At 36.9% G+C, this 26,180-nt stretch overlaps 1 protein-coding gene, 1 long non-coding RNA gene and 1 other non-coding gene across 3 annotated transcripts; 2 read left to right on the forward strand and 1 right to left on the reverse strand.

The window, feature by feature from the left end:
* Positions 1–9,229: 9,229 nt before the first annotated feature.
* Positions 9,230–9,336, reverse strand: LOC146937962 (small nucleolar RNA R71). The gene has a single exon (XR_015033770.1). It is a non-coding gene; the product is annotated as a small nucleolar RNA R71 (small nucleolar RNA).
* Positions 9,337–13,418: 4,082 nt separating this feature from the next.
* Positions 13,419–16,550, forward strand: LOC146937963 (receptor-like protein EIX2). Its single transcript, XM_085752036.1, has 2 exons — positions 13,419–16,094; positions 16,204–16,550. Exon 1 carries the CDS (start codon positions 13,640–13,642, stop codon positions 16,076–16,078), a length of 2,439 nt encoding a protein of 812 aa, XP_085608162.1. The 5' UTR covers positions 13,419–13,639; the 3' UTR covers positions 16,079–16,094; positions 16,204–16,550.
* Positions 16,551–23,714: 7,164 nt separating this feature from the next.
* LOC146937964 (uncharacterized) lies at positions 23,715–26,180 on the forward strand. The gene is made up of 2 exons (XR_015031087.1): positions 23,715–24,093; positions 25,932–26,180. It is a non-coding gene; the product is annotated as an uncharacterized LOC146937964 (long non-coding RNA).

Consider the following 26,180-nt stretch of genomic DNA (forward strand, 5'->3'; position numbering starts at 1 on the left):
ACCCTTAAAGATGTCGCACTATTGATTGGGCTCGCAATTGATGGAGAACCTGTTATAGGACTTACGCATACCTCATGCAGTTCCGTTTGTGAAAAGTATCTCGGAAGAGCACCAGAATCGGGTTACACAAGTGGCGGGATGGTGAAGCTAGGTTGGTTGAAAGAGTTCTTTTCTCGATGTCCCGATGGTGCTCCAATCGAAGTGATAGAGCAACATACTCGTGCTTATCTTCTTTATCTTGTAGGTAGCACCATATTCTCGACCACTACAGGAAATAAGGTCCCAGTAATGTATCTGCCGTTATTTGAAAATTTGTTTAGATGTGGGCAATATGCCTGGGGAGCAGCAGCATTGTCATTCTTGTACAGAGCACTAGGCAATGCATCACTAAAAACTCAAAGCACCATCCGTGGATGTTTAACGCTACTGCAGGTTGTTGTCCTCTTCTTTTTAAGTCTTCTACCTTTGTCATGTTCTTTCAAACTGCAGTTTTTCTCTTTCTTTCTTTAAAAACTGATATGTCTGTGTATTTCTGACACTTGTCGAACATCGAAGAATGACACCGGCGCAGTTACTTTCAATTTCTTACATTTTCTTAAATATACTGGTGTCAAGGTGTCAATGTTATGTCTGGCATCTGTGTAAGTATCATTGCTTCAAGAGTTTAACTAATTATCATGCATTTGCAGTGTTGGAGTTACTTTCAGCTAAATGTTAGACGGCCAAAGCTTAATCTCGAAATGATGCATGATCGATTTCCCTTTGTGCTTAGATGGAAAGGAAAACAAAGTGGCTCAATTGCAAATTGTGATGTAGTTTTTTATCGGAAGGCTTTGGATTCTCTAAAACCATGTGATGTAAGTCTTATTTTCATTTCTATGCTTAATGTTAGTGATAATGTTCTATATATCATTTTAAGATATAGAATCACTAGTGTATATCTACAGGTAGTGGCTCCCCTACCGAAACATGGACAGTATGGTGATTCTAGATCATATCAAAAGCACTTTAATTCTTGGGAGGTCAAAGACAATGCTAATATGCTTTGACAAGGCAGAAAGATATCTTCCGGATCGATGCTTAAGGCAATATGGCATGCTTCAATCAATTTCGGATGATGTGGAGCGATGGGAGAGGAAGAGTAGAGGAGTTGATGGCGGGGTTGATTTGTCTGGGAAAATGGAATCAGAACTTACTGTTATGAAACTCAAAGAATGGAAAAAGTATCATTTCTCATTACTTGGGAATGAAGTTACAAGGAGTATTTATAGAGAAAAGAGTGTAGTACAATTGTACTATCAACTTCCACCAGTGGATCATCCTCTTCCACCAGTGGATCCAAGTAACCTATTATTGCTCTTCCTATTTTCTTCTTCTTTCTCTAATAGCCCCCCACAAGCTGGAGAATGGTAAATGTCTAACATTCCCAGCTTGAATAAGAGAGTGTTGAAAGGTTGGGGAAGCAATGGCTTAGTGAAAAAGTCTGCCAACTGATCAGAAGAAGAAACAGGGAGCAGTTTCATGATGCCTGCTTGCAACTTCTCTCTCATCAAATGGCAATCAATCTCAAGATGCTTGGTTCTTTCATGAAAAACTGGATTGGCTGCAATATGGAGGGCGCTTTGGTTGTCACAATAGAGCACAGGGTCTTTAGCAAGAGTAACATGCAAATCCTGAAGCAGGTAAAGAAGCCATTGCAGCTCACAAGTTGCTGCACCCAAAGCACGATACTCAGCTTCTGAAGAAGATCTTGAGACAGTCAATTGCTTCTTAGTTCTCCAAGAGATCATGGATTGGCCAAGAAAGAAGCACTGGCCTGAAATGGATCTTCTGGAGTCTAAACATCCAGCCCAGTCAGCATCTGAATATCCAGTCAAGCATAGAGATTAATCTCTAGGAAAGAACAAACCTTGGCCAGGACATTTCTTGAGGTATCTTAAGATTCTAGTGGCTGCATGAAAATGTTGTTCAGTTGGAGATGTGAGGAACTGGCTCAATTGTTGAGTGGCAAAAGTGATATCTGGCCTTGTATTAGTCAGATAAATGAGTCTACCAATCAATCTCCTGTATGAAGGTACATCACTATAGGGTGCACTAGAATCATTATGAAGCTTGCAAGAGGGGTCAGAAGGAGTAGAAGCAGGCTTGCAAGCAAGATGGCCTGTGTCAGTCAGTAAATCAATGCAGTATTTTCTCTGACAAAGAGAGATACCTGAAGAGGAATGTGCAACCTCTAAGCCAAGGAAATATTTCAATGGACCAAGATCCTTGATTTTGAAGGAAGCATGCAGAATGGCCTTGATGGATTGAATTTCAGTAAGAGAATCACCAGCAACAATCACATCATCCACATAAACAAGTAACACTGTGAATGAATTATCAGTCTTTTTGGTGAACAATGAATGGTCAGAAGTGGATTGAGTAAACTTATGATGAATAAGAAGGGATGTGAGTTTCTCATACCACTTTCTACTGGCTTGTTTCAATCCATAAAGTGACTTAACCAATTTACACACTTGATTAGGTTTGGAAGGAGTGATGCCTTGAGGAACAAGCATGTAGACATCTTCCTGCAAATCTCCATGAAGAAAAGCATTGTTGACATCTAATTGATGAATGTGCCAGTGATTAATTGATGCCAAAGCAATGACAGTTCTAACAGTTGTTAATTTTGCAACAGGAGAATATGTGTCAAAATAGTCCAAACCCTCTATTTGATTATAACCTTTAGCAACCAAACGTGCTTTGTACCTTTCTATAGAGCCATCTGCATGATACTTGATTTTGTAGATCCATTTACAACCAATAGGCTTCACATTTGGTGGTAAATCAACCAGTTTCCATGTGCCAGTATTCTCAAGAGCAGTCAGTTCAGTTTGCATAGCTTGATTCCAACAACTGAATTTGCTTGCCTCAGCATATGTGGTAGGTTCAGTATGGGAGTCAAGGGATAAAGAATAAGCACAATGTGAAGGTGACAAATTTGAAAAAGACATGTAATGGTGAAGAGGATATGAAACATTATTAACATGTGAAGCTGAAGAGTGGTCAAGACTGCAGACATAGTCTTGTAAATGAGATGGTGGATTGACATTTCTAGATGACCTTCTCAGAGCAGGAGGTGGTGGGAGGGATGGTGGAGAAGGAGTGTCATCATGAGGAGAAGGATCAATGTCTATAAATGTGGGTGTAGGTGGTGATGAGGATGGGTTACTTGCAGTGGAAGCATCTGATGGGAAATAATCCCAATCAGTGGTGACAGAAGAGGAAGAAGGAGGGTAAGGAAGAATATGTTCATGGAAACTGACATGTCTAGAGATATGAATCTCTCTAGTGTGAATATCTAATAGGACAAAACCCTTAAAACCAACAGAGTAACCTAGAAACACAGATTTTCTGGCTCTAGCATCTAGTTTTGTTCTATGAGAGTGAAGAGAAGTAGAGTAACACAATGAGCCAAAGACCTTGAAAGTATCAATATCAGGAACTTTATTGTGAAGTAACTGATAAGGAGAAAGATTGTTTAGAGTTGGAGAAGTGACTCTGTTGATTATAAAGGTTGCATGTAGGAGAGCATATGACCAATAGGAAGCAGGTAACTTTGACTGATAAAGGAGGGCTCTACCTACATTGAGTATGTGTTGATGTTTCCTTTCAACCCTACCATTTTGTTGAGGGGTCTCAACACAAGATTTTTGATGAAAAATACCTTTAGAGGCATAGAATGAATTTAAAAGAAACTCAGGACCATTGTCACTTCTAATGGTTTTAGGAGTAATATGGTATTGGTTTTCTATAAGAGTGATAAAGTTTTTGACATGTTGGGACACTTCAGACTTGTGTTTTAACAAAACAATCCAGACAAATCTACTATAGTCATCAAGAATGGTGAGAAAATATCTGTGATTATGTACAGAAGGAATGGATAAAGGGCCCCAAATATCAAAGTGCAACAATTCAAATTTACTTGAAGCAACAGACAAACTATTGGAGAAAGGCAATTGTTTTTGTTTAGCAAAATGGGATATATCACAAGTGGCTTTGTGATCAAAGGTTAATGAAGGATAAAGGGAAACCATATGAGACAATCTTTTATGGGAAACATGTCCCAATCTGAAATGCCATAAGGCAGAATGAGGAATGGTAAAGGTTTTATTGGTGGAAATGTGATTAACAGATACACTATTATGTAAAGGAAATGCATTGGAATCTAAAACTAATCTATAAAGACCAGCAAAAGGTTCACCCAAACCAATCATCCTCTTGGAATGAAGATCCTGTAACAAACACTTATTGTCATGAAAAATGGCACAACAATTGAGAGATGAACAAAGCTTAGAAATTGAAATAAGATTGAAATTGAATGAAGGTGAAAAAAGAACATCAGCAAGATAAAGGTGAGGTGTGAAGTGGATAGTGCCAGAATATTCAACTAACACAGAAGAACCATTAGGTAAATTGACAGGTTTTGGTGCAATTTTGTGGAAAGAAGTGAACCAATGTGAAGATGAAACTATATGCTCATTGGCTCCAGAATCCAATAACCAAATATCTGATTTAGAGGATATAGAACAAGAAAATATGGAAGCAGAGATACCTGACTCAAGTTTGGAGATAGAAGTGGAATTGGAAGGAGTGTGAATATGATTGGCACTTGAAGAAGGAGTGGAAACTGTTGGTGCAGGAAGCAAATTCACTTGTTGTAGCAAACTAAGCAACTGATCATATTTCTCTTGAGAGATACTAGTGGTGGAAGATGAAGAAGCATCATTGCAACTTCCTGATTGAGCCTCATTATCATCAAAACTGCTTGAGGCATTGACAGAAGCATTGGACTTCTGAGAATTTGGATTAGGAAATCCATGTTTCTGATAACAATATTCAATGGTATGATTATTCTTGCCACAAAAGGTACAATGTCTAGGTGGCTTTGATCCAGAGTAATAGCCCCTCCCTCTGCCTAAGGGTTTGCATGCATCAGAGGCATTGATAACAGATAAAGGTTCATCAATGGAGGAATGCAATGAACTATTGTTACTTTCCTCTTGTATGACCAATGAATAAACTTTGTTAATGGAGGGAAGTGGATCAAGCATGAGCACCTGAGTCTTAACAACATTGAATTGATCATTTAAACCAGTCAAAAAATGTATCACCTGATCTTCAAGCCTGAAATTGCGAGCTTCACGCATGGCAGCACAACGACATGGATGAGGACAGGTGCAATGTGGCATGGGACGATGTGAATTCAACTCTTCCCAAAGAGTCTTCATCTCAGTGAAGTAATCTAACACTGATTTTGAACCTTGCTTCAAATTATTGATCTTGGAACGAAGAGTAGCAATACGAATACGATCAACTTTGGAGAAACGTTCTTTGAGATCTAACCACGCATCAATGGCGTTTTCATGAAATACTAGGGTTTGTGCAATTTGAGGAGTAACAGAATTGATTATCCAAGATTGAATAAGATAATTACACCGTTCCCAAGCAGCGCGATTCAAATCATCATCATCTGGAATCTCCATAGATCCATCAATAAACTTCAGCTTATTTTTCGCGCCAAAAGCACGAATCATGGAACGGCTCCATGCAAGATAATTTGATCCATCCAATGGAGGAGCAACAATCACTGAATTTGGTCCTTCACTTGGATGAACATAGAACACTGATTCAGTATCAGGTTGGTTGTTACGAACCATGGTGAATTTGCGAAGAAAATTGCGAAAAACAGAGTGCAAACGAAGTGCAAAATCAACGATAGAATCAAATGCAGATAAGAAAACTGTGAAGGTTTCTGCAAAAATCAACGAGAATCAACGAAGAAGATGAGAAATTGGATCGTAACTAACTTCTGTAACTAACTTCCGCCATGGAAGAGAGAAAAAAAGCTCTAGATACCATGTTATGAAACTCAAAGAATGGAAAAAGTATCATTTCTCATTACTTGGGAATGAAGTTACAAGGAGTATTTATAGAGAAAAGAGTGTAGTACAATTGTACTATCAACTTCCACCAGTGGATCATCCTCTTCCACCAGTGGATCCAAGTAACCTATTATTGCTCTTCCTATTTTCTTCTTCTTTCTCTAATACTTACTGAATGGATGGACCGTCAGCTGCACATTGTTGATGGAGATGAAGGTGTTGATGAAAGCGAGTACATGGATTGGTATATGAGAATTACCCGCAAGTTCATAGGGAGGCCTATTTCTCTGTCATCCGAGTTTCAGAGAACGGTAAGGATATGTTTCAGGAGTTTTAGTTTTATATATGTTGTAGCAATCATAGATGAAGTTTGAAATGCTTTTAATAGAAAATAAACAAATGCTTGCAGAATGCTGGTCTGAGAGATATTGCACACATAGCAGACACCTTTTCAACAAAAGGGTTAGATCCACAACAAATCGAATCAATATCTCGGATACGATATATTGCCCATGAATGTTTGAGAGACCAATTCAGTGGTCCAAGGATAGTAACATCAACCCCGCAAGCTGAACAAGGAAAAAGGGTAAGGGGTAAGGAGAGGATTAGAAGAAAAGGTGGGGCGGGTAAACGATTGCGGAAGGATGGTGCAGTTCAATACAATGTCGTTAGTGACGATGAACAACCTGAATTCTATGGCACTGCTATTGATGTTGGCCAATTGCATCTAATTAAGTCATATGGATAGAAAGATGGAACATCATGCTCAATTATGTACCGTGGAAAGTGCAGTTAGTTCTGTTCATATGATTCATGCAGATGCCGATCCTGAGAATATGCACCTCTGCAATGCACACCTCAGTATTGATCAATCCGATCTTGGTTATGAAGATGATGAAAATGATGACGATTTAGCTGCCGAATTTAACCATGATGATCTAAAGCAAGAAGCCGATGAAGAAATAAAGGAAGAGCTTAACCATATGACTGGTGAGGAAAATATTGACGAGCTACATGCAGCTACTAAAATTCATCAAGATCTACGGCCGTGTGATCATATCATGATAGATGACTCGCAGTTTTGTGATGTAAGTCACGATATCAACAACACAACACTTTCAGATGATGCCGATGTCATCAATCACACACATTACGGTGACCCTGATGAGGTCGATCTAGAAATCAATCCAACAGAAGATTTTGTTAATTCTCAACTTTCTCATGTTTATGATATAAGTGAACCACCACCATCTGATATGGCAGAAATGGAAGTATCTCAACATTCTTCTATTGAAACTCATGGGGATATTTAACAAAAAGGTGATTGTAGTGTTGTTGTATAAAGTGCATACCTTTACATTATTTTGTAGAGAAGCAAAATGCAAATTTTTTTAGGCAGACTTAATTTTATGAGAGGTGATCATGCCCTGTATAATTATTTATATTCATTTTTTGATGTGCATGATGACATTCTGTCATTACGTAATATTAGGGACTTATTGTGACATTTTGATAGAGTTCTCATGCAATTTATACTGTTCTGGAGTGCAAAAAGCTTAAAATTTGAAGTCTGTTCGAAGGAAATCGCGCCACGCCAATTTCAAGCCGTGCTGCGATTTTTGAAGCAAAAATACACACTTCCTGTAAAGGGGAAATCGCGGCACGCCAATTAACAAGGCGCGGCGCGATTTTGATGGGTCAGGCCCATGACTTCTATAAATACTGCACTCAATCTGAAGAACGGGGGTTACGATTTTGGAGAACGAAAGTGCGATTTTAACACCCAGAAGGCTGCAGCGGAGAGGATTTCATCATCTCTAACCCAGTTTATGTATGTTTTAATTCTTTCATTGATTATGCTATTTGTAAACTCAATTATGAGTAGCTAAATCTCTTAGAGATTAGGTCGGAGATGAACCTATGTAACCCTAATTGATCATATGTTGCTGTGAAACTCTATTACTTATTAATGATATTCTAGTTTTCATTCAATTCAATTGTTCTTACTGCTTTTTATATCCTGATCAAATATAAACATGATTTTGTGAGATCGAATGACTACTGACCATAGCTTTCGACTTAGACCTAATTGAATTGTTCTAATAAACATGGTTAGTCTAGGAATGGATAATCGTTTGTTAGTGATATTAGGTTAACGTGCTTAAACCTTTGATGATTATTAGACCACCTAAGGAATTAGGGGCTGTAGTTTAAAAAGAGGGTCCTAACTCAAGGGATTGATTAGGGCTAATTTGTTAACTATCGTGAAACTAGAGAATCATTAGTAATAATAGGTGCAGTAACCAATTAGGGGAAACATAGAGGATTCGAAGACCTGATCTCATCTCTCTCCTATTTTCTTAATCAAATCTTTACTATTTTATTTGATTTCTTAAAATCAAACCAAATCTACTGCCTAGTGGCAAAACAAAATAAACTTTTATACATCCTACTTTTATAACGAAATTGAATTATTGAAGTTAAAAACAGTCCTCGTGGGATCGATATTTTTACTACTTCGATAGTATTTGGTGCACTTGCCAGAGATCTATCAAGTTTTTGGCGCCGTTGCCGGGGACTGTTGAATTATTTCAACAAGGCAATTACGTTATAATTTAGGGTTTTTGCAATTTAATTTTCTGTTTTTTAATTTTTATTTTTCTGTTTTCATATTCACTTGATTACTTTGCGTTGTGCAGTGCTACTAAGGTATTTTGCTGTTTATGCGAGGTAAACAGAGCTCTGACGACTTAGAGTACGATCCGGAGATTGAAAGAACTGCTAGAGCACTTCGGAAAGCTGTCCGATCGCAAAGGTTAGCTCAATCCGTTCCACCGGGTGTTCGAGAACAAGTACCGGAGCAACTCTCAAGTGAATCTGAAACAATCTCTTCTCCTAAATCTGCAACGATGGAAGGAGAAGGAGTTGTACCACCAAGACCTAAGCTTGGAGACTACGGGTTAGCCACTCATCGCGGTCAACTGACCCACACTTTTCAACCAGCTAACCCCGTAGCGTTCGACATCAAGACAACTGTCCTCAATGGTTTGAGGGACAAGCAATTCGATGGGACTGAAGCTATGAGTCCTCATGAACACTTGAGCCGTTTTGCTGAAACCTGTGAGTTTTGTGTGCAACCAGCCACCGTGACTGAAGCACAAAAGAAGCTAAGGCTATTTCCTTTCACCTTGACGGGAAGAGCAAAAGATTGGTTGCTAACAATTCCAAACGGGACTGTCCAAACATGGGAAGAGTTAGAGCTGAAGTTGTTGGAGAAATACTTCCCTATGTCTAAGTATTGGGACAAGAAGATGGAGATCTCTAACTTCAAGCAAGGAGAAGGTGAATCATTGTATGATGCTTGGGAGCGATTCAATTTGCTTCTCAAGAGATGCCCTAATCATGAGTTCACCGAGAAGCAATACCTCCAAATCTTCACTGAGGGGGTAACACCAAACACTCGAATGTTCTTAGATGCTTCCGCGGGAGGTAGTCTCAAGAGCAAAACTGATCATGAAGTCCAAGCTTTGATAGAAAACATGGCTGGAAATGAGTATCGTGCTGAAGCTAAGAAGAAGGAAAGAGGAGTGTTTGGGGTAAGTGAACAAACTGCTATCCTTGCCAACCAAGCAGCAATGAACAAACAGATCGAAGCTCTAACTAAGGAGTTTCAAGGCTTCACTTTGGCTCAAAAGCAACAACAAGTAGCTGCAATCAAGTGTGACTTATGTGGTGAAGAACATCCCAACGGTGAATGTGTTCCGGAAGGATCAAGTGAAGAAGCTAACTTCATGGGAGGATATCAAAGGCAGAATCAATACTACAATTCAGGCATTAATAAGCATCCAAATCTAAGCTACTCAAATAACAATGCTTTGAACTCTCAGATGCTCACTCCTCCTCAACAACAACAAAGGAAGCCATCAGCTCTTGAGGAAACTATGATGAACTTCATGAAGATGACTCAAGGCAACTTTGAAGAGATGAAGAAGAGTCAAGAAGCTGAAAGAAAGAACAATGAAGCTTCTAGGAAGATGCTTGAAACTCAACTGGGGCAATTAGCTAAGCAGTTGGCTGAACAAAACAAAGGCGGATTCTCAGGTAACACTAAAGATAACCCTAAGAATGAGTCTTGTAATGCTATTGAATTGAGGAGCAAAAAGGTTTTGACACCTTTAGTTCCAAAAGCTCCAAAGAAGGTTGATGAAGTGGTTGAGGTGGAAGAGAATGATGTAGTTGAAAAAAATGAGAATGGTGTAGTTGAAAAAGAAAATGATCATGGAGTAGTTGAAAACGAAAGGAAGGAAAAAATAGAGGGAGAAAAAAATGAGAAGTTAATTGATGAAGATTCAATCTTGAGGAAGTCGAAGAGTCAAATTTTGAAAGATGGAGACAAACCACAGGTTATTCCATCATATGTGAAGCTTCCATACCCTCACCTTTCGAAGAAGAAAGAAAAGGATGAAGGCCAATTCAAGAAGTTCATGCAACTTTTCTCACAACTTCAGGTGAATATTCCTTTCGGTGAAGCTCTTGATCAAATGTCGTTGTATGCTAAGTTCATGAAAGACTTGTTGACTAAACGAAGGAAGCCTAAGGATGATGAGAACATAGCACTTTCTGAAAATTGTAGTGCTATTCTTCAAAAGAAGCTGCCACCTAAGCTGAAGGATCCTGGTGCTTTTACTATCCCTTGTTCAATTGGACCGGTAGACATTGGAAGAGCTTTATGTGATTTGGGAGCAAGTATAAATCTGATGCCACTTTCAATGATGAAGAAGCTTAAGTGTGGGGAACCTAAACCAACAAGAATGACCATTACTTTAGCTGATCGGTCAATCTCTTATCCTTTCGGTATACTTGAAGATGTGCTAGTCAAGGTTAATGACTTGGTATTTCCAGCAGATTTTGTGATCTTAGATATGGCTGAAGATGAAGATATGCCACTCATTCTAGGAAGACCATTCCTTGCGACTGGCCGTGCTTTGATTGATATTGAGAAAGGAGAGCTAATGTTGAGATTCCATAAGGAGCAAGTAGTGTTTAATATATTTGAGGCCATGAAGCACAAAGATGAAAATCCCAAGTGTTACCGGATTGACATTGTTGAAGAAATAGTTAAAGATGACTCTTGTGAACATCAACCAACACACCCTCTTGAACGTGCAATTGTGAATTCTATAGCAAAAGGTGAAGATGATGAAGATCTTGAAGTAAGTGATTGTGTGAAGCAACTAGCAGCAAGCAAGCAAGAGTTGGGTCCGGTAAAAATAGAAGAATTAATGGGTAAGCACTCCATAGATGTTCCTATTTTGAGTGGAGAAGGAGAGAAAAATCCAGAATTAAAAGAACTCCCTTCTCACTTGAAATATGTTTTTCTCACTAAGGATGCCTCTAAACCAGTAATCATCAGCAATACCTTGACACCCTTGGAAGAAGAAAAATTAATGAGGGTGTTAAGAGACAATCAAGGAGCTTTGGGGTGGAACATTTCTGATTTAAAGGGTATTAGTCCAGCTTATTGTATGCATAAAATACACATGGAGGCTGAATACAAACCGGTGGTTCAACCTCAAAGGAGACTTAACCCAACCATGAAGGAAGTGGTAAAGAAAGAGGTGCTGAAGTTATTAGATGCAGGTATGATCTATCCTATCTCAGATAGCTCATGGGTAAGTCCAGTTCATGTGGTACCCAAGAAAGGAGGAATGACGGTGGTAGCAAATGAAAAAAATGAATTGATACCTACCCGCACCGTCACTGGTTGGAGAATGTGTATAGACTACCGGAGGTTGAATACCGCAACAAGGAAAGACCACTTTCCATTACCATTCATGGATCAAATGATTGAGAGATTGGCTGGCCAAGCCTTTTATTGCTTCTTGGATGGGTATTCAGGGTATAATCAAATTGCAGTGGCTCCGGAAGATCAAGAAAAGACTGCCTTCACTTGTCCATTCGGTGTGTTTGCTTATCGAAGGATGCCCTTTGGGCTGTGTAATGCGCCGGCAACCTTTCAAAGGTGCATGCTTTCCATCTTCTCTGATATGATAGAGAAGAACATTGAGGTATTTATGGACGACTTTTCTGTTTTTGGTAAGTCTTTTGATCAATGCTTGTTCCATTTAAATGCTGTACTTAAAAGATGCACCGAAACTAACCTTGTTTTGAATTGGGAAAAATGTCATTTTATGGTAACTGAAGGTATAGTTTTGGGACATAAAATAAGTGCTAAAGGCATTGAGGTGGACCAAGCTAAGATAGAGGTTATAGAGAAACTTCCTCCACTAATCAATGTTAAAGGAGTGAGGAGTTTCTTGGGGCATGCCGGGTTCTATCGGCGGTTCATAAAAGACTTTTCTAAAATTTCCAAACCCCTCTGTAACCTCTTGGTCAAAGAAAACGAGTTTAATTTTGATTCGGAATGTCTAAATGCTTTTTCTTTGATTAAAAACAAGTTGGTGACTGCACCAATAATCATTGCACCCAATTGGGATTTACCTTTTGAACTTATGTGTGATGCAAGTGATTATGCTGTTGGTGCAGTCCTAGGCCAACGCAAGAACAAATTTTTCCATGCAATTTACTATGCAAGCAAGGTTTTAAATGAAAATCAAGTTAACTATTCCACAACTGAAAAGGAATTGCTTGCTGTAATCTTCGCATTGGAAAAATTTCGTTCTTATCTAATAGGCTCCAAAGTCATTGTTTTTACAGATCATGCAGCTCTCAAATATCTCTTAACTAAAGGGGATTCAAAGCCTCGACTGTTGAGGCCACTAAGGCAATTCTTGAGCCTCCAAACACGATTACATAATATAGTTGTTTACAAATTGATAGATATTAGATAGCATTGAGATGTAGAAACTATAGGCAATCCATAAATAGCAATGTTTGAAACAAATTAATAGATATTGGATAGCATTGAAATGTAGAAATAAATTGATCATTTACGGCAGTCAATGTACCATTTGTAGGCAATGCAGAACGACAATCATTAAAAATGTTATCATAATGGTCAAGTTAACATGTGATGTAACTTTGTTTTTTTTTTCTTTCTTGGAAACAAATTTCATGTCGAGTACAATCAGAATCACTTAAAATTTATATCATATTCAATTTGTATTAACCAAGTGGTCGAACTTAAGTTGTTAATAAGCTCTCTCTAAAACGAATCCCTTAGGAAAACCAAGTTTAAAGTCCGGGTAAATTGGGTCCATTTTCCCTATAAATCAGAGGGTTAACAACAAAACAAAATTCAATTTGTATTACTTTGTTAATTTTAAATGACAAAGTTGAAATTTAATTTTGCCAAATCTGTGCGGTATTCATAGCAATTTCCTTTGTCATAAAAAAAGGTTCAAATGATGACAGGGTGATCCATATAATTGTTGTCCACAAAATAGTATCAATTAAACATTTACCATTCGTATTATGATAAGTTTTGAATAATTTGGCACATGAGGTTCCAAGTCTTCGCTGCCTCTATTCAAAGTCTTACAGTTTTGGAGCTATTTCATTTTTTCTAACAATTAGATCCCATTTGTATCAATTGAAACTGTTGTCCACATACTTTCTTATCAACCTTTTTCCAATTTATCTTTTTTTAAGCTTTCTCATAACTCAATATCTTATATAAGCACATAAAAATCTCATAACAAATCATAATCCCATTTGAATTAGTTCATCTTCTCTGATTCAAACAATTATTCATGATGACCATTCTTATTTCACAAATGTCACTTCTTTTGATTCTACTTTTATCAATAACCACATTCCACAAAAGCATGTGCAGCAATCACACATTGGTTCGATGCAATGAGAAAGATCACGAGACACTGTCAACCTTCAAACAGGGCATCAATGTTAGTTTTGGTGTGATATCAACCTGGTCAACAGAAAAAGATTGTTGTGCTTGGGAAGGAGTCCAATGTGACAACATTACGGGAAGAGTTACAAAACTTGATCTCAGCTACTATGGATTGGAAGGTGAGATGAATCTTTGTATTCTTGAACTTGAATTTCTCAGTTATTTGGATTTGAGTCATAATGGTTTCGAAGTGATAACTATTCCATCTATTCAACACAACATCACACATTCATCTAAACTTGTCTACCTTAACTTTTTCTACAGTTTAGGTAATGGTATGGATAATCTTGATTGGCTTTCTCCACTTTCTTCCTTAAAATATCTCAACCTTAGTGGATATGATCTTCATAAGGAAACCAATTGGGTTCAAATAGTGAATACACTTCCTTCACTATTAGAATTACATTTGAGTCATTGTAACCTGAACAACTTCCCATATGTTGAGTATTTGAATTTGTCTTCAATTGTAACTCTTCACCTTTCTTACAACAACTTCGCCTCTCATATACCAAATGGGTTTTTTAATCTCACCAAAGATCTCACCTATCTTGACCTTCGGGGAAGCAATATACATGGTGAGATACCTTCAAGCTTGCTAAACCTTCAAAATTTGAGAGACCTTTATCTCTCTTATAACCAAATACAAGGATCAGTTCCAGTAGAAATAGGCCAACTTGCCCATATTCAACACCTTGATCTCTCTTATAACCAACTACAAGGATCAGTTCCAGTAGAAATAGGCCAACTTGCCCATATTCAACACCTTGATCTCTCTGAAAACCAACTACAAGGATCTATTCCTTCAACTCTAGGAAACCTCTCTTCCTTAAATTACTTATCTATTGTCCCTAATAATTTCTCTGGTGCAATTTCAAATTTACAATTTTCCAAACTCTCTAGTTTAGATCATCTAGACCTGAGTAATTCAAACTTTGTATTCCAATTTGATTTGGATTGGGTTCCTCCTTTTCAACTCTCTTACCTTTCATTGGAAAATACAAATCAAGGCTCAAACTTTCCATCTTGGATATATACACAAAAGTCACTGCAACATCTCGACGTATCGAGTTCGGGAATTTCATTGGTAGATAGAAATAAGTTCTCGAGCCTTATAGAAAGAATACCCGGTGAAGTTTATTTGTCAAACAATTCGATTGCTGAAGACATATCTATCCTAACACTAAACTGTTCCGACATAAGGTTGGATCACAATAATTTCACAGGAGGACTCCCAAACATATCACCAATGGCTGTTTCGGTTGATTTGTCTTACAACTCATTCTCAGGATCAATTCCACATAGTTGGAAGAACATGAAAAAACTGTCGCTCCTAAACTTGTGGAGTAACAGGTTGTCTGGTGAAGTTTCAATGTACCTCTCTGATTTGAAACAGTTGCGATTCTTGAACTTGGGAAAAAATGATTTTTCTGGAACCATACCAATGATGATGTCACAAAACTTAGAAGTGGTCATATTGAGAGCTAACCAATTTGAAGGGACTATTCCAATACAGTTCTTCAATCTCTCTAATTTGTTTCACTTAGACCTTGCACATAACAAACTTTCAGGATCTTTGCCACGCTGTGTCTACAACTTGACTCAAATGGTTACTTATCATGTAAATGGATGGTATTCTGACACAATTGATTTATTTATCAAAGGTCACGATTATGTGTATCAAGTTAGCCCAGATAGGCGAACTATTGACCTTTCATCCAATAGTTTGTCTGGAGATGTGACATTGGAATTATTTCGACTTGTTCAAGTTCAAACATTGAACTTATCTCACAATAGTTTGACAGGAACAATTCCGAAGACGATTGGAGGCATGATAAATATGGAATCTCTCGATCTCTCTAATAACAAGTTTTGTGGTGAAATTCCTCAAAGCATGTCTCTGTTACACTTTTTGGGTTATTTGAATTTATCTTACAACAGTTTTGATGGAAAAATCCCAATAGGAACTCAACTTCAAAGTTTTAATGCATCAAGTTATATTGGGAATCCTAAACTATGCGGAGCTCCTCTTAATAATTGTACCATAACAGAAGAAAATCCTAAAACTGCACTGCCATCTACAGAGAATGAGGATGATGAATCTATAAAAGAATCATTGTATCTAGGGATGGGAGTTGGATTTGCAGCAGGTTTCTGGGGGATTTGTGGTTCTTTGTCTCTTATTAGGAAATGGAGGCATGCATACTTTCGGTTTATATATGGAGTAGGTGACAAGCTCTATGTTACTTTGATCGTAAAGTTAAATAGCTTTCGTAGAAATTGAGCTCCTGCCAGTTAAGGTTAGTGAAACCTTTTTCAAGTTTTATTAGTCAAACTATAGAGTATTTGTTTCATTACGTAATTCTAATCAAAACTTACATCCATTTCATTTGTTTTGTATTTTATCAGGTGATTATGCATGTCGCAGTTCGTGGATAGAGTTTTCCAAATAATTGTATGAGATGTGATCATATGTTATTGTAAGACTGTTGCTTCTGAATTCATGTTTCACTTGTTTTAATGTTTTTGTTCATTGATTTTCCTTTTTTCTACTAGTCAGTGAATGGTTGCATTCATTTTGTAAGTTGTTCTTTTTCTCCTTAGTTTTAGTTCAAAATGTTGTGCTTTGGACATTTGCTCTAATCATATGCATCAAGCTATGATTTTTATAGCTACCCTTCTCAATCAGTTGGATACATTTGGTTGTAAGTAACTCCAAATTCCACTTGAATTATTTTATCTTATTCAACTTCAAATTTTGAGCATATCTCATATTAAGTTGACTGGAACAATACATAACACAATTGAAGGCATGATAAATCAGAATCTATCTTGAAACAAAAGCTTTTCTTTTGACTACTATCCTCAAGAAGTCACACAATTACGTTATAATATAAAAAAATGTGATTCACTTTTCAAAAAAGAAAATGAGACTGGAACAAATTGATAGATTTAAAATTGATATATTTAAGACAGCATTGAAATGTAAAGAATGAGTATGGCATAAGTAGCAAAGCATCACTTACATCTAATTTTAATCTTGAGACAAACCATGAAGATATATTGAGATAGATGACTTTGAATTGATAGTTTGAATTTATATTTGAAGTCAAGAAACACAATATCAATTTGTAGAACCGAAACTTAAGAGACTGAAAATGTGTTAATGTCTAATATCGACACAACACTGACACATGTGACTCCATTAATCACTTCGATTTTCTTAAATTATTACTTGTGTATGCGTATTGGTGTGTGTTTGTGTCATGTATAGTGTCTATGTATGTGTACGTGTACGTGTATGTGATTGATAACTATATCCCTTCCAGTGAAGTGAAGCAGTACTCTGATGAAATTTATGTATCTGGATAAATTTAAGAATAATAATTGGTTCCAGTCATTCTGCTTGCTGCATTTTATATATCTTGTAATTACAAAATAAGCAGATCTGTTCCATCAAAAGTACAAATATAATGACCTCAAGCAGGAGAAATGTTGAGTATCAGTTCCATCAATATTTTCCCAATCGGATTAAACCAATAAATACGAACAAGATTATGTCTCCTTGCACTGAAACAAAATTTTCAAATACATCAGCATTATATCTGTTTATTGAGTACAAACTTGTTTAGGTCCATATATAAACGTTTCACATATTTGACACACACACACACATCTTTCTCACTCGAACTTACATGCAACTTTCACAGAACTACAAATTTCATGTTAGCAAAAATGTTACCATGATAAAGTTAACATTTAACATTTTCTGCAACTTTGTTTTCTGTCTTGCGAAATTACACGAGGATTGGAAATTAGGAAAGAAATTACAAACGGAAGGTCAAATGAAACTCACTTGAATGTCAGATTTATTAGACGACAAACGAATAAGATATACTTCTTAATTATAGTACAAAATGACATATTCTGCAATCTACTAAAATATTCAAGTTGTAGAGATTTATTATAACTATGAGTTTTCTTCACCATAACAATTCTAGTCTTTTGAGTGTATTGGAATTTAGGTAGTTGTGTGTTTTTGGGAGGGTTTATATAATTTTTCCCGTACAAAATTAAATAAATTTCATTCAACCTTTTCATGTAGCATAAACATGCATAGCGGAGTGCTCTATCTTTGAGAGGATTTATATACTTCAGGTCTCAATGTGTGTGCATATATTATTCCATTTATTTCACCCACAATAACACAAATTTCCCTATCAAAGCTGGAAACCGGTCTGTCACACTTAGCTACCAATCCTAGCTATCATACTCCCATTTGAATTATATATTGTTCTATGATCCACATTATACAAGAGCATTTCTATCAAACGCAGTATGGTATCATGCAATGAGAATGATCGATAGACACTATTGATCTTCAAATTGGGAATCATTGATCGTTTTGGTTGGATTTCAACATTGTCAACCGAAAAAGATTGTTCGGCATACGAGCAAAATGTTAGAAAAGGAGAGGAATATGGTGAGATTTTGGAAGCAATTGAGGAGGAGACAATATTTGAGAGGAGACTTAATTTGTTTCTTGATTTTCTTGCTTGAAATTTGCTTTGCTTTACAAATGAAAAGCTCTCCTCTTTTTATAGACTTAGGCTTCAGGGGAGAGTTCTATTAAAACGATACGGTAATATTTTACACACTTCAAAGAGAAGTTATACATAGTTCTCTCATGTTTAATATTATGTCTCTATACTACCAATCAACATTCATTTGTCTATAACACTCATTAGCTACATGGACTTAACACTTGACTAGTCCAATGAGCTAAATCAAGTTTACTATTTAACACCCTGTCACCCCTTTAACTTGAAAGCCCTGCCTTCTTTTCCTTTCACCTTGTATCTCCATAGTTTCTTGATGTACACTTATTTTTCTAGGACTCCATTCAAAAAGGAAGACTTCTCATTCACATTATGAATTCTCAACCTGTGTTTTGCAACTAGAGAGTATGAGTCTTACAGTATCCAAACGAGCGACTCGTGAGAAAACACCTCCTTCTCATGAGGTAAACCTTGTTTGTTCAAGCTGGAACATTGACACCTACTTTGGGGTTCAGTAAAACTTACTTAGTCCTCAAGTTTCCATTATCACGGTGCCTCATTTATTTGGGTCTATATCATGGCAACTCGTGAGAAATATATATCATATATCTTTTATCTGTTTTCAGTTTTCCATCAACATCGACGCCTCATTTATTTGGATCTATATGATACAATTTTTCTACACTAAGTTACATACAAATCTGTATGACACAATTTACAAAAAAAAAAATGACCCTGCTATTATTACTGTGGATTCCAACCTCCTGGCAATACATTCCAACACCAAGTTTACATACAAATCATGATGACATTAACTGTTAGGTAAGCCTTGTTTTTCAAATAAGAGCAGGCTTAAAAGGAAAAACCTAGTTATCTCATAGATTATCCAGCAAGGAAGTCCACTTTTTTAAAGGAGTGAAAAGGCTCAATAATGAGCACCAGATACAGAGAACTTCTAAAAATATCCTATGACGATTCTGTTAGTTTTCTCTTAATTTCTTGTTCATTTGATTTTCCTTTAAGTTACGTAACATCGAATATTTATCCTATATTTTGAACAATGTATTTTCAAGAATTGTGGCGAATGAAAGTTTAGGGAAAACAAAAACAAAAGACTAAGTATCTCAGTCAACTTTACCAACAGACAAGTTTGTTAGAATGCAATAAGTATAAATTTCATGTTACAAAAAAATGTTACACGAGGATAAGGAAATGATTGAAATCATGCTGTTAAGTGCTCAAATCCAAGCTCGAGGTGTACCCGAATTAAAGCAAAAAAGATTACCCTCCATTTCACTAGTAGAAAAAACAATTCAACCAAACACCAAGGCAATAGATCTAATACTGCAACAAAGTAGACCAAAAGAAAACCTAAAAACTACAGCACAAAACAGCAGCTCTACGAACATTGTCAATTAACAAATAACGCAAAAAACAAAACTGATGTTGGCTAGACCGAAAGGATAGGCATGGAAGCCACATAGGCAACACTAGAGCACACAATAATCCATGAAACTCTAACCAGACCAACCATTTAAGAACACACTAACAGCCAAAAAAGCTGATAACCGGAGCTTACCGAACCAAAATGAGATACCTACTAAAATATCCACTGGCATGAGATGCAGCCCATCAAAATGATACATATACATGAACCTGGTCAGTAAAAGCATGACTGTATCAGGAAAATCAGTCCAAGAAGACCCTCTTACACTGTCAGACAGCTGATTGTATCCCAAGACAACTCCTAAAAGAGAAGAATGTTTGCGGAATTCCATAAATACCAACGCATCAACATCACCTTAATGAGAAAGTAGATTACTTCTTTTTATTAGTTTATATATCAATTCATACAGATGGTGGTAGAATTCCTTAAACTGCGACATGTATTTAGGAATGGAGGGAGTATAATTACACAGACCCTTAATTTTCTTCTTACATTTTAGTTGTCAGAAATGGAAGTGGGAGCATTGGAACGTTACGCAACAAATCCAGATCCAATTGATAGTTCAGTTCTATAGGATAAAGACAAGATTTTGTTAATAGCCAATACTTTCTGTTTCGCTATTTATTTTATTTTCTTGTGTAAAATTCTTGTCATAGCCTGACTGTTATATATCTGTTCTCTCGTTAATACATTACATTAGCAGGAGCGCGGAGCCCTCAGATGTCATGAACACACTTCAAAACTTGATCACTGGACACTTACACCGAAACAGATTGAATTGGTAGAGAAAGCTGGATTCAGATACTTACGGTCTATTCCAGCTATTAGTCTAGATAATCCACTTATCTCTGCTCTAGTTGAAAGATGGAGACGAGAAACAAACACTTTTCACTTGAATGTCGGTGAAATGACGGTAACCCTTAAAGATGTCGCACAATTGATTGGGCTGCCATTGATGGGGAACCTGTTATAGTTCTTACGCATACCTCACGCAGTTCCGTTTGTGAAAAGTATCTCGGAAGAGCACCATAATCGGGCTACACAAGTGGCGGGATGGTGAAGCTAAGTTGGTTGAAAGAGTTCTTTTCTCGATGTCCCAGTGATAGAGCAAACATACTCGTGCTTATCTTCTTTATCTTGTAGGTAGCACCATATTCTCGACCACTACAGGAAATAAGGTCCTTGTAATGTATTTACCGTTATTTGAGAATTTTGTTAGATGCGGGCAATATGCCTGGGGAGCAGCAGCATTGTCATTCTTGTACAGAGCACTAGGCAATGCATCACTAAAAACTCAGCACCATTAGTGGATGTTTAACGCTACTGCAAGTTGTTGTCCTCTTCTTTTTAAGTCTTCTACCTTTGTCATTGTTCTTTCAAACTGCAGTTTTTCTTTCTTTAAATACTGATTAGCCTGTGTAGCACTGACACTTGTCGAACATCGAAGAATGACACCGGCGCAGTTACTTTCAATTTCTTACATTTTCTCAATTGTACTGGCGTCAACGTGTCAATGATATGTCTAGCATCTGTGTATTTGTCACTACCTCATAGAGTTTAACTGATTATTATGCATTTGCAGTGTTGGAGTTACTATCACCTAAATGTTGGATGGCCAAAGCTTAATCTCGAAATGATGCATGATCGATTTCCCTTTGTGCTTAGATGGAAAGGAAAACAAAGTGACCCAACTGCAAATCGTGATGTAGTTTTTTATCGGAAGGCTTTGGATTCTCTAAAAGCATGCGATGTAAGTCTTATTCTCATTTCTATGTTTAATGTTAATGAGAATGTTCTATATATCCTTTTAAGATATAGAATCACTAGTATAGATCTACAGGTAGAATGGCTCCCCTACCGAAACATGGACAGTATGGTGATTCCAGATCATATCAAAAGCACTTTAATTCTTGGGAGGTCAAAGACAATGCTTATATGCTTTGACAAGGCAGAAAGACATCTTCCGGATCGATGCTTAAGGCAATATGGCATGCTTCAATCAATTCCTGATGATGTGGAGCGATGGGAGAGGAAGAGTAGAGGAGTTGATGGTGGGGTTGACTTGTCCAGGAAAATGGAATCGAAGCTTACTGAATCGATGGATCATCAGCTGTACATTGTTGATGGAGATGAAGGTGTTGATGAAAGCGAGTACATGGATTGGTATATGAGAATTACGCGCAGGTTCATAGGAAGGCCTATTTCTCTGTCATCTGAGTTTCAGAGAACGGTAAGGATATGTTTTATGAGTTTTAGTTTTATATATCTTGTAGCAATCATAGATGAAGTTTGAAATGCTTTTAATAGAAAATAAACAAATGCTTGCAGAATGCTGGTCTGAGAGATATTGCACACATAGCTAACACCTTTTCAACAAAAGGGTTAGATCCACAACAAATCGAATCAATATCTCGGATACGATATATTGCACATGAATGTTTGAGAGACCAATTCAGTGGTCCAAGGATAGTAACATCAACCCCGCAAGCTGAACATGGAAAAAGGGGAAGGGGAAAAGAGAGGATTAGAAGAAAAGTGGGGCGGGTAAACGATTGCGGAGGGCTGGTGTGGTTCAATATTTGATTTAAAGATTCATGTTATGAATTATGTGAAATCATTGTTTATCAACAACATTGATGAGAAAGACCCAGATAAAGTAGAAGTAATTCTTGGTTTCAAGATTACTAGATCAGAAAAGAGAACTTTTTTGATAAATCTCACAAAGTTGAGAAGATCTTAAGGAAGTGTAATTATTTAACCGTAAACTTGCAATCATATATTATGATCCAAGTGTAAGAACACTTGAGATGATGTTAGAAAAACAGAATATGCGAGCATCATTGGCAGTACTTAGGTATGCCACTGAATGTATTAGACCCGACATTGCCGATGTCGTGAAACTCTTGTGCAAGTTTACTAGTAGACAAATGAGAAGCATTGCCATGCTATAGAAAGAGTCGTGAGGTGCCTTAAGAAGACTATGACCCTAGGATTACTTCATGAGGAGTAACCTATTGTACTTAAATGGTACAAGATACAAAATAAAACATCCTTCAGACGAGTCTTAAAGCGACCAGTGACTGCACATTGAGCATTATTGTAGGGGTTGTTTGTTGAAACAAATGATATTGACTCATTCTACTATGGAATGTATCTGGGATGAGAACACTAGAGAAAACTAGTGAAGAAGCAAGTTGATAAGATGCTTGTTAGCTAAGAACCCTTACTGGGTGAAACCGTTGTTCGAAGTGTTAATTTATTGTGGTAGTCTGCAGCTATTACGAAATTGAGAATCGTTACCAAAATGGTAAGAGACGATAATTAAGGCTCGAACACATAAAGTATTAGAGAGCTAGCTACTCTCAAAAGGAACGGTTAAAGTATATCGTGCATGTACTGATAAAGAATTAGTCAATCCTTTGACGAAAGGAATTACTAAAAAGAAAGTCCTAAACACATCCAATAGGATGGGACTAATGCCCAAAGGTCACAAGTGATGGTAACCCGACCTACATGACTGGAGATCCCAAGAAATAGGTTCAATGGGTAATAACAAGTCACAAGTGATAGAACATGCTATGATAAAAGTAAGAAAGCATGATTCCTGCAGCGACAGAAGGATGAGATAATAGAAACTCTTAATGAGATCTATACTCTATGTGGAGTGGAGTACATAGCTACAGGAGTGCTCTTGATAGACTCACCTATACGAATGTGGAACTAAGGCCGGTTCCTATGGAATTCGGGGCAGAATACCTAGAGCGTTCGTTAAGTCTGGGATAGACGTTGTAACGCCCCATTTTTATTTAATTATTTTTAGTAGATGTGTGAATATTTTTATATGACTTTATTTGATATATATATATATATATATATGTGTGTGTGTGTGTGTGTGTGTGTGTGTGTGTGTGATTTCATGTGAAATATATGTTTTGTGTGATTTTATGTGATATATGGTGTAATTCTATTTTATTATATGATTTATGGAGTTGTGTTTTATTTGAATGAATATTGTTTTATTATTTGAGGAAATAATATGAGAAATAGAAATAATATAGAATTATTATTTATTTTAATTAAAGGGAATTAAATAGTAATTATGTGAGTTTAGTGGGAGTTAAATGAAAAGAGGGGAGGTTATAGTTTTTGGGAGAAAAAAAGAAAGAAAAGGAGGCAGAAACATTTTCACGTAAAAACTTTAGAAACTGGTTTTGAGAGAAGGAAGAGGAAGCTAGGAGAAGAGCTAGGAAGAGAGAATCCAACCATTTTTGCTGTAGAATTTGCTGAGATAAGGTAAGGGTGGGATTCCTTTCACTAATAATATGTATAATTCTGAAATTTGATGAATTGTTGTGTTCTTGATTTTAGGGTTAGAAAGTTATGCTAGGTTGCTATAATGAAATGAATTATGTTGAGAATGCATGTTTTCTATGTTGTTTTGACTGCTATGTTTCCCATAGAACCTACAAACATTGTTGCAAATCATTTGGGGGTTTGGGTGATCAGAAATTGGGATTCATATTCTCTAATCTTAAGTATGTTTTCTGAAATTGGGTTTGGCAAAGGTTGCAGGTTGTGAGTTTTGGGGATTAGGGTAAATCTTATTTTGATGTTCATAGTTTTGGTTGTTTGAGAAATTAGGTTTTGAAGATGTGTTTGGTTGTTAATAGAATAGAAAATTCATTGAAGTTATGTTAAATTGATGTTCAGGTCTTAGATTTATCATAGGCAATGTTCCTTATCAAATTTAGGGTTGGGTTGATGAAAATTGAGATTATGAGAAAAAAAGATTTTAAGTGTTTTTGAGAAATAAGTGATTCTGGGATAAGCTGTTTTTGAGATTTGAAAATATGATTTTTCAGTAATATATAATAGGATTTGTCGAATAGAACGCGTAGGCAAAAACAGAATCGGATTCGGGGTAACAGTTAGGTTTTTACGGACGAAACAATTAAACCGAGAAAAATGGGATTGCACAGAGCTGCATCGCAGGTTCCTGGCTGCTGCCTGCCCACGCTTGGGCGCAGCTGGCCAGCGCCTGGGCGCGGCAAGGCAGCCCCTCATGGGTGACTGCTTGTTGTGCTTTCGTTGGGTGCTGTCAGAACTTCGATTTTTGCGTTCTTGTGTCTTTTTTACCTGTTTCCGTGTTGAATTAGCTTTTGGTGTAAACATGAAATTTGTAGATAATTAAGTTAGCTTTAAAATGGCCTTGGTTTGGAATGGAAAAGATGTGTATATTTTGAGTTATGATAAAAATAGTCCAGGTGGGTCTTCAGAAAACTTTAAGAAAACTTAGCATAACTAATCCCAAGTTAGTCCAAAAACTTATGATTGGTTTCCCAACTTCAAACTTAAGTGTTAGGGATTTAGTTGAGGTGTTTTATGGGTATTTGGCTTATGTCCTATTGATCAAAACTTAATTTCTTTTGAAGGATGTTTTGGACTTTGAGATGAATGTAATTGATTTATATATATGCTATGTTGTTGATTTCCGTTGTTGACGTCGTTGTATCGTCTAATGTCGAAGTTGGGGAGTGTGTCATAATTGTTGTAGGCACATATGTTATTGTTGTAGTCATTGTTGGAGTTGTATGTTGATATACACAAGTCGAGTCCATATGCATACTCATGTTCTGTTGGGGGCTTATGCCCTGGAATGTTCATCCTTCAAACCGTTGGGGGCTTATGCCCTGGAATGTTCATCATTCAAACCGTTGGGGGCTTATGCCCTAGAATGTTTATCGTTCACCTGTTGGGGGCTTATGCCCTGGGATGCTTTAACCATCCAAACTGTTGGGGGCTTATGCCCTGGAATGCTTAGCATTCAACGCGCGTAGTTGGTACCACATGCATAATACATTAGTTGTTGTCGGAGTTGTATTGTCATAGTTGTCGTTGTCGGTTGAATAGTTGGCGTTCATTGTTGATAATGACGTTTGTGTTGTTGGGGATGTTGTTTAAATGTTGTTGAAAACGAATATGATGCCGAGTTATATGTATATATGAACTTGATAATGCTTGTTGTTGAACTGTTGTTATTTTCATTAATTTGATGAATTATATATTATTATTATTGGATAAGTTTCTCACACCTTCTGCGTATATGTTGCCTCGACCGTGGGAATGTGCAGGTAATGATGGCTTGTAGGTTGATTGACTCAAGTGTCTAGGGCTCTGATACATATTAGGATGGGGATCGTCGCGAATGTCTTCTTCATTTCTTTTATGTATCATATTTTGAAAAGACCTCGTTGTTGGATTTATTATTGTTGTGGATAATGCCTATTACGTTCAGGCCTTTGTGCTAATAATTTCGTTGACGTAGGATTTTGTTGAAATTATATTTTTAAAGAACTATTCCGCTGCAGTTTATTAAGATA

This window comes from Medicago sativa, chromosome 3 (assembly GCF_051527215.1).
Source record: "Medicago sativa cultivar Bolivia chromosome 3, Bolivia_mono, whole genome shotgun sequence".
Lineage (NCBI taxonomy): Eukaryota > Viridiplantae > Streptophyta > Magnoliopsida > Fabales > Fabaceae > Medicago > Medicago sativa.